This window comes from Coturnix japonica, chromosome 2, assembly GCF_001577835.2.
Source record: "Coturnix japonica isolate 7356 chromosome 2, Coturnix japonica 2.1, whole genome shotgun sequence".
In the NCBI taxonomy this organism is placed as follows: Eukaryota; Metazoa; Chordata; class Aves; order Galliformes; family Phasianidae; genus Coturnix; species Coturnix japonica.
The window spans coordinates 40,733,895-40,743,394 of NC_029517.1; the positions used below are offsets into that span (position 1 = coordinate 40,733,895).

General features: G+C 42.0%; 1 protein-coding gene across 1 annotated transcript; it reads left to right on the plus strand.

Annotated features, from left to right (window-relative positions):
- Positions 1–5,180: 5,180 nt before the first annotated feature.
- Positions 5,181–8,816, plus strand: CCR4 (C-C motif chemokine receptor 4). Its single transcript, XM_015854091.2, has 2 exons — positions 5,181–5,836; positions 7,008–8,816. The coding sequence occupies exon 2, from the start codon at positions 7,025–7,027 to the stop codon at positions 8,099–8,101; it is 1,077 nt and encodes a 358-aa protein (XP_015709577.1). The 5' UTR covers positions 5,181–5,836; positions 7,008–7,024; the 3' UTR covers positions 8,102–8,816.
- Positions 8,817–9,500: the final 684 nt, after the last annotated feature.

Consider the following 9,500-nt stretch of genomic DNA (forward strand, 5'->3'; position numbering starts at 1 on the left):
ACCAAGAGCTCCTGTATAATTTTGCTTGTTGCATTAATACTCAGTACACAAATACGCAAAATGCTGCAAAATAGCTTCCCACGGAAGCTTTATTTTTTTACCAATGAACAATGGTTTGAGGTTTGTATTTGCTATATTTCCACCAGTGACCATTTGATCAGCAGGAAGCAGCACCCTAATGTTATGCCAACAAAGGCAGCATTCAGTGAATGGGATAGAGAATGCAAGCAAAGACTCTGAGCATACAAAGACTCTTCCACTACACAGGAGATATTGTGACAGCCATGATAGGCAGGGTTAGAGGATAATGGTGAAGCCAATGAAACAGAACAGTAGATGGCTCCATGCCTCTGCTGATGAGTCAGTTCTCTCAAGTGACAGAGATGAACTGCTATTTCTATGTGCAATTTCGTATGCCACTGACTTTGTCAGTACAGCTCATTACAAATAATAATTGCTTGAAGCCCTCATCACAGAATGTTAGAATGGCAAAATGGTTTGGACTGGAGGGAACCTTAAAGCCCACTGTCATGGGTACGGCTGCCACCCACCAGCTCAGGCTGCCCAGGGTCCCATCCAACCTGGACTTGAGAACCTCCAGGAATGGGGCACCACAGCTTCTCTGGGCAACTGTGTCAGGGCCTCACCGCCCTCTGAGTAAAGAAATTATTCTTAACATACAACCTAAACCTTCTCTCTTTCAGTTTAAAGCCATTTCCCCTTGTTCTATCACTATTAGACCCTGTAAAAAGTCAGTCTTTTTCCTGTTTATAAGCTCCTTCCAGGCACTGGAAGACTGCAATGAGTTCTCCCCAGTCTTCTCCAGGCTGAACAAGACCAACTCCTTCAGTCTTTCCTCATAGGAGAGTGCTTGTGCCTCATGGCATATGGCTCGGTGACTTGTGACACCATGACACAAGTCTCATGGTAGGTGGCATACAACATGCAGCTCCCTTGTACCTTATGGCTCAGAAGTACATCCCCTTACCCCGTCAAATCTAGTTTAAAGCTCTACTGATCATTCCAACTAGATTACTTCCCAAAACATTCTTGCCTTTCCAGGTCAGCTGTGATCCTGTGTCAATCTGGCCACGCTTTCAAAGGGTGTCTTCAAGATCAGTGTACCCAAAACTCTGAGTGTGACACTTATCCATGCAGCCATCCATTCAACTGATACAGGTCCCACTTTCCAATCAGGATAGAGGAGAACACTACCTGCACTCCCAACCCTGTCACTGTCTCTCCAAGAGTCTCTTGATATCTCATAATCTTCTTAATGCCATTTGGATTTAACTCCATTGACCACAACTCTTTGGGCCTGGCCATCCAGCCAGTGTTTCACCCAGCAGAGTATACGCTCATCCAAACCGTGGGCAGCCAGATTCTCCATGAAGATGTTGTGGGGGACAGTGTCCAATGCCTTACTGAAGTCCAGGTAGACCACATCAATAGCCTTACCTTCATCTGCTAAGCAGGTCACCTTGTTATAGACTGAAATCAGGTTTGTCAAACAGGATCTACCATTCATGAACAGATGCTGACTGGGTCTGATCCCTTGGTTGACCTTGAACTGGTCCATGATGGCTCCCAACATTATCCATTCCATAACTTTCCTGGGCACCAAGGGAGTACTGATAGGTCTGTAGCTATCAGGATAATCTTTCTGGCCCTTTATGAACACATGGTCATCATATTTGCCAGCCTCCAGTCTGCCAGGACATCCCTGGTTAGCCACGAGACTAAAGGCATTCTCCAGGGTCACCAAAATCTCTTGTTATCCTTGTAATCACTGTTGCTTGCCTTGTAGGACCCTCTGCCCTGAGCTTGCTTCATCATTTCTTTTGTCCATCTCAACAGGCAATGCAGTCTTTTCATATTCACCTCAGGGTGGCACTGTGAAACTCTATCTACTTCAAAATCATTCATGATCTAGCAGGACACCACAATCTAGCAACTAGAGTCACTGATGAACAAGTACAAAGCAGGAAAAACATATTTGAGAGAAGTAAGAATAAAAACAGTTACGAAACCTTGCTGCAGGAAGAAACATCAGTTTCTCCCAGCTCTTCAACGTGCATGTTGTTATCAAGCAAATAGAAGCTTGTGGATGTTAAAATAACCACAAAGCACACCAGAATATCTTGTTAAATCACGAAGACTTAAGATAAACTCAAGTGAAAACCGATAACAGCCATCCAGACCATTTTTTGGCTCCCACCACTTTTCTTTCTGCAGCCTGAGTGGTTTTCACTTCTATGAAAAGCGAAATGAGTATTGCATAATTTGTTGGTACAGCTTGCCATTGAAGCAGCTTCCCCCTTATGATATCACAATGCCTGGATCTTACAAACATAGAAAAGTGACTGTTGTAGTAACTGACAAAACAAAGTTTTGGTTCTTAGTCTTGATACTCATGGTGATCATTAGCTGATGGCTGAGAAACATACGGAAAAATTATCTCAGGTATCAACTGATCTTCAGACTTGAAATGGGGTAAATTTGTCATCTTCCTGTAGGAAAAGCTTAGGAACATTTGCTAGATGGCTAAAAGTGACAAAGAAAGCTCCTTATAGTGTTGTTTCACGTGTTATGAAAAAACAACTCATGTTTCTTTGCATCAGTGATTTTTATGTGAAGAAAAATTCAGCATAGACAATGACTGTTTTTTCATGCTTAAGGTTTAAAGTTTCAGTTCTTTTTTTTTATTTAATGAGGAGTTCTGAATATAGCAGCTATGCTTGCACAGGACAGGAAAAGAGGACAATTTTGGCTGAGAAAAATACCAGTGGATACAAACAGCAAAATGCAAAGGACCAGATCACTGAAAGGAAGGAGAGATGTAGGGAAGTGGAACTTAACCTTGCTGAGCAACCTGGCCTAGTGGCAGGTGTCCTTGCCTATAGCAGAGGGGTTTGGAATCAAGCGATCTTAAAGGTCCCTTACAACCCAAATCATTCTATGATTCCATAAGACCTAAATCTTTTGCATGCCAGCACAAGCAGCTGTCTTAGCTACAAAGAATTCTTGTGTTCAGAGTGTTCAAGGTAAATTATGAATGAACAACCTGGGAAAAAAGCGTAAACAGTACCTATCTCTAAAACTATGAAAAGAATTCACTTTCTGCTTCTAGTTGCTTATCAGATTGCTTCTGGTGCATTAAGGTTGGACTATGCTGAAAATCAGCAGGCAGATATGTGCACAGTGCACAGGCGACACAAGCACTCTGCTGACAAGAAAGGCTTGGGACAACAGATAAGTAAACTGTGACTCTAATTCACTTGAACTGCAAGAGTGGCTTATGACCTGATGGGGAGAATGGGCTTTGTGAGGGAGTCATTTGGCTGCCAAAAAGGTCTCTCGCTGCCTGTGTGGCAGCTGCTTTGTTAGTCTGGATCAAAAGAGTGGCTTAACTTCAGTTTATCTCTAGTCACTGTCACCTGCCTCACTCCTAAGGCTCTTCTGTACAAGAGTTTCTCTAGTGCAGACTTCTGAATTGCCTGTCTGTGGCCAATGCTGAATCACTGGCATAGGTAAGCACCTCTCAGTGACAGATCTAGCTCTTGGAACAGATAAACATCTCCGGTGCTTCCTCTGGTGAGACCTGCATGCGGCCTGCAAGACAGCAGGTTAAAGATGAGGCTTTCCATAAACAGGGGTGGAACTGAAATCCCTTGGCAAGAAGCAAGGTTTTCTTGGCTCGTGTTCTTCTGCTTTTAGTTTTTATTAAGTTCCCCTCTGTCAGCTTTAATGCACGCTCATATTGAAGGGTTGGTTCCTCCCAGTCAGACCGATCAAGGTTTGGAGCCCTTCTCTGTGCTGCTGTGATTTGTTTGGCTGGCACCATAGACCTCACACCATCTAGCAAAGAGGTAAGACCTTTCTTTCTTTCCCCCTGCCAACCTGTTAGTTTTACAGCAGCAATATCTAAGCCTCATGGAGATCCCTTCTTCCTTTCCTCCTGACCTTGTGGTCTCCTTACATTCCCTGCCAGGTTAGTGTCTGCCAGGTTCTCTGAGGAAGAGAAGAAAAAGGGCACCCTGACACATTAGTCGGGACCTCAGAGTTCCCCTGGTAGATATGCAGGTGCTCAGTGGTTTATTGAGGCAAAAGCACTGCAGCCAAGACTAACGAAGGCTAATGCATACAGAGTAAGGAGATGTTTGCCTTTTTTATTATTATTTTTTTCCTTAAAAACAGATGCTAATGTCACTGAAAAACTGAGGCTTTATGTCACCGTTACCATGGGAAACAACACATGTAAGAAGGGGCCCTTTCAGGCAGCAAGAGGAACAGCCTTTACCTTCTGAGAATAGAGCTGATGAAACCGGTGCCACAGTGCTGCCCACTCATCTGATAGCCACGTCTTCAAAGGACTGTTAGCACACTAAAGAGAAGGCATGTATGACCTGCAGAGCAGTGCCCTGCACCAGTGATCTCTCAGTGATAAATGTAAAACTCCACAGACACAGCTTATGAAAGATGACTGAGCAGCTAGCTACTTTCTCTATGAGTGTTTTATTCTGGAGAAAAGTAAAGCAGCTCTTGTATAGAAGAAACAGTTCGCCCAAATATAAGTTACTGGACAGAGTAACAGTGTCATAGGCAGATAGGGTGGCAGCAAATGCAATAACCCAACATAAAGCTGCATCCAGAACAATACAGTTTGTCATAGAAGACATCAGCTCTCCTAGGATCTATGAGTCTTTCTCCCTTCCTAGACAACTTCTGCAGCTGTCTTGTTTCTGCTTCTCACTGCGACTCTCCAGCTTCTCTTGCCATCAAGCAAGCAGCCTTCCCTGTTGAGAAATTGCTTTTACTTTTGCTTGGCTGGCCTTTCATAGAACACATTGGAGAGCGGCATTTGCAGGCTGCTGGCACAGCTGCTCTGCCAGAGGGATTCAGAACCATCCTATTTTAGCCAGCACGTGCCCTGTGCATTCTTCTCCTTCCCAGGCCTCCCCAAAATAGAGCTGGGGGATTTATAGAGAAATTAGTAGAAATAGCTGGGCTTCCTGCCATGATAAGAACCATAGGAAACCTCAGCTCCACCTGCCCTTACACCACACACACCCTACTTCTCATTTGATATTTTGACCACTATCAGCATTGGTGTAAGATCAGCGGTAGCTTCGCTATATATAAAACCTGCTGTGGGAGACATCAAGCAAAAAGGCGTGAATTGGCGTGCCTTTGTTTCTTTCCATAACAAGACCAGCAGGCATTAGGAAAAGCAAAGAACAATGAATAGAGAGATTTCCTTACACTAAGTCTAGACAGCTTTTTTCTTCTACAGATACATGGTATGACTTAGAAAACCGGGTATCCTACAGAGCGGGACTAGAAACACCTCCCACACAACCACTGAGCGCCTTCCTCCTCTTTGCTCAGTACAAATGATCCTTTCGCTACTTTTTTGAAGTTTGAGGTACATTTTACAACCCATAAGAAAGAACAAAAGTTCTGCTGAACAAGAGCTCCTCACTGTCACCTGCTTTTAATAATTATTGAGAAAGATGACGTGGCTTCAGTCAATTCTCACTGGAAACTTTGTACTGCCTTATGCGCTACAAGATGCATTTTATTTCTGTTCTGCATTCAAAGGACCATCTCTTGTGAGCATCGAGGAGAGAAGCACTCGTGATACTATCTGTAAGGAAATACAGAGTTTCCGCCGACAGATGCAGCTACCTATTGACATCTGCTTTTTGCAGCTGCTGGGTATCACAGCATAGGCAGCACTTCACTGGCAGAGATACCTGGCCAGAAACAAGCAATTCTGTTCCACCAGAACTGAGGAGCTTCTTTGCATCATTTGAAAAGAAAAAGGGGAGAAAAGGTAATATTTACAAAACATAGTGGCAGAAGCAGTTGTCTGTCATACCTGCTTATAATGTATATGACTGTATATCTTCTACCTTGTGTTGCTGCTTAGTAATTTTAAAAGCAATTTTCAGCAATCCCGCATAATCGGAGTTATGTGCATGCGCATTATGTGAGCATATGTTTTAGGTTTAAAATACTGAAGTAGATTAGCTATTCTGAAGGTATGTTAGATTCAGGTATGTTTAGCTGCTGTTACTGCATCTCTAGACTAGCGCTGCCAAACAGTTTTGTAGCCATGATTTGTAATTCAGATTATATTCTTTGTGTATAACAGAATGGAGCTCTAGACTGGAAAGGTGTCACAACAGCAACTATGCATGGAAGGGGTCAGGTTAATGACAGTCAGTGTTTGCTGCTTATCAGCAACATTATACAGTGTGAAGTCAAACAGATGATACTCACTTTTTCTCTGATTCCCATTCACAAAACAAAGGGGAAAGACGTAATTCCAGCTTGCAAAAATTCTGGTGTGTGAGGCTAAGGAATGAAGCTTGCTGCGATGTGATGACACACGTCCACAACATATTTGCACTGTGCCCACTATGTGATCTAGTCAACCTCAAAGTAACGTCACTTAAAACTCTGTCTATTAGAAAAGGATTTACATGTGAAAATGACAAATTCTTGTTATTCAGCTTTGCTACTACAGAGAGCACTTACTGAGAACTGATGTCACCCTTCAGTAAGCATCATTTCATTAGCAGGGTCAGATGTATTTTATTTCTGTCTGCTTTCAGTGATGTCTGTCTGACTGGAAAGATGGGTAAAATCTCAAACTGCTATGAACAGTGGCTTCGCTCTTTACTCCACACAGAATTTCTCTCTCTCTGATTTGATACCTCTGGTCTGTATCTTTCATTCCTGTTTGCTTTCTTCTTTGCAGCTTCAATGGCATTCAGTGTTCTTGACACATCTGACCTGCAGTTTTGGAAGGGCACGCATGCTAAGGACAGTACTTTTGCAAGCATTGCATAAGAATCCCATGATACTTAAATACTGAGAATCTGTAATGAGAAATGCATTAGAACTGCAAGCTAGCCATTGAGCGTTGCGGACTTCTCTACACGATTCAGAGCAGCCACGTGCAGAGATTGACTGACCTTTTCATATTCTTTCATTCTCAGGAACTGGGGAAAAAAACATGAGTCCTTCAAGTACGGAGTCCCTTGAAACTGGCACTTCAACCTTTTATGACTTTTATGATAATTATAATGATGCTCCACAACCTTGCAGTAAGGAAACCGTCAAGAGGTTTTCAGCCTCTTTCCTCCCTGTTCTGTATACCCTGGTATTCCTGGTTGGGCTAATAGGAAACACTCTGGTCATTGTGGTCCTCTTTAAATACAAGAGACTGAAGAGCATGACTGATGTGTACCTGTTAAACCTCGCCATCTCAGATTTGCTCTTTGTTTTATCCCTGCCGTTCTGGTCTTATTTTGTGATAGACCAATGGGTTTTTGGAACTCCCTGGTGTAAAATTATTTCGTGGATCTATCTGGTTGGGTTCTACAGCGGGATATTTTTTATTATGCTTATGAGCATAGACAGATACCTGGCAATTGTTCGTGCAGTGTTTTCCATGAAAGCAAGAACTGCCTTCCATGGCCTGATTGCCAGTCTTATTGTATGGCTGGTAGCTCTTTTAGCCTCAGTTCCAGAACTTGTATTTAGAGAATCTTCTGTTGAGCAAAATTATACTACTTGCAAGCTGAGATATCCAAGCAACTACATGACATGGAAACTCTTCTACACTTTGGAAATCAACATTTTTGGGCTCCTACTCCCTTCTATAGTTATGGCATTTTGTTACTCCATGATTATTAAAACTTTACTTCACTGTAGAAATGAGAAAAAGAATAAGGCTGTGAAGATGATCTTTGCTGTCATGGTTGTGTTTTTCTTCTTCTGGACCCCTTACAATATCGTCATTTTATTACAACTGCTGGAAGCCACTGGAGTCATTGGAAGCTGTCAAGTAAGTAAGAACCTGGACTACGCGTTTCAAGTAACTGAAACCCTTGGCCTTTTTCACTGTTGCCTCAATCCAGTCATCTATTTCTTCATGGGGGAAAAATTTAAGAAGTACCTGAAGATGCTCTTTAAGAACTGGCAGTTACCTGGAGATATTTGTAAGTGGTGTGGACTTCACATCACTTACCCCACCGAGTCTACTGGATCGTTCCACACACAGTCCACAGGGGACCAAGAAGCTCTGTAACACGTGCCGCACCAACTGACCAAAATAAACTGACAAAAACAGGGACTTCAAGAAGCTCAGAAGATGCACAGGCATTTAAGTCGGCCAGTCTTTGATGATAACTTCATCTTTGATTTCAGATTTTCTGAATACTATGACAGAAGCTGTCCTAGATGTGAGATCTGGCAGACAGACACGTAATGGTTTATGTGCCGCATTTAGAAGTCACTGCTCAGATGTAACAGCAGCCTTGACTCACCGCAAGTACTACACTCTGTTGCTTGTTTTCCACCAGCATCAAGAAACGATTGGACTCAATGGCTGCAGAGCAGAAACAACTTGCTATCTCAAAGTGCATTTGAAAAGTATCTTTGTTTATTCGAGGAGAAGGTGGTTATTACCATATTTTTTATTCCTCAGCTGATCTGCGTAGGCTTTGTTTGCTCAGACATTTAGCAATCTATTAACAATATCAGCTGCTGTTAAAAGTTTCATCTCAGGAAAGGCGTCACCTTCTGCCATTATGTAAAAAAGGACACAAAACATACTCAACGTGCACAAAGATGCCAGTGCATTACGTTGTGCTATAAATCTAGCTTTGTTTTCTTTCAAGTATCCAGATTGTCTACGTATAGGTATATATAGGCATTTTTTAATGACTTAATCACCATAATTCAGGATGGCAATTCTTTCTTTTTTTTTTTACTTAACATTGAAAATGTGGTGGGTTTTTTGTTTTTGCTGTTGTTTTTAAATAAATCTTGAAAAAGATATATTTTTTTTCCAGTATGAGTTAATACATTTGAAGCATCTTTTAACAAATATCTTTTAAAATGAATAATGTTCTTTGTTCCAAAAATACCCGTTTTCATTAATGGTATAAACATCTGGCAAAGCAAAAAGAAAGCAAAGACAGAGATTGTGTAGGGAAGGCCTGCCATAATTTAGAAACCACACAAAGAATGGTAGCATTTGATTACAGAGCAGAAGGCAAAGAAAGATGCCACAGTAGCTGCTTGCAGATCTACACGTTATTAATCGGGTCTGAAAGAGGAAGGAAAGTCTCAAAGCAACATTCAGATTCTGACATAAAAAAAATAAAAATGTAAAGGCAAAAATCAGCGATGTAGTAGCAGCCAAAGTACGAGTTGGAAAACCTGCACTGGAAAATATTCCTGGTGGCTCTTTTTTGCTACACGACAACTCATCAGACTTTCATCTTTCTTAGGCTGTTGGTAGCGAAACAACCACCCAGCATTCAAATGTGACTACAGATAGCAGACAAAACTTAAAAACACCTAAGGGCAACCATGAGAAGAAGTATTAAAATGTAGTAGTGCTGTTGTCATGATCACTCTGTATTAGAAACATAAGTAGAAGCTCACCTCCAGATAACGTCCCTCATGATACAACAAACAGA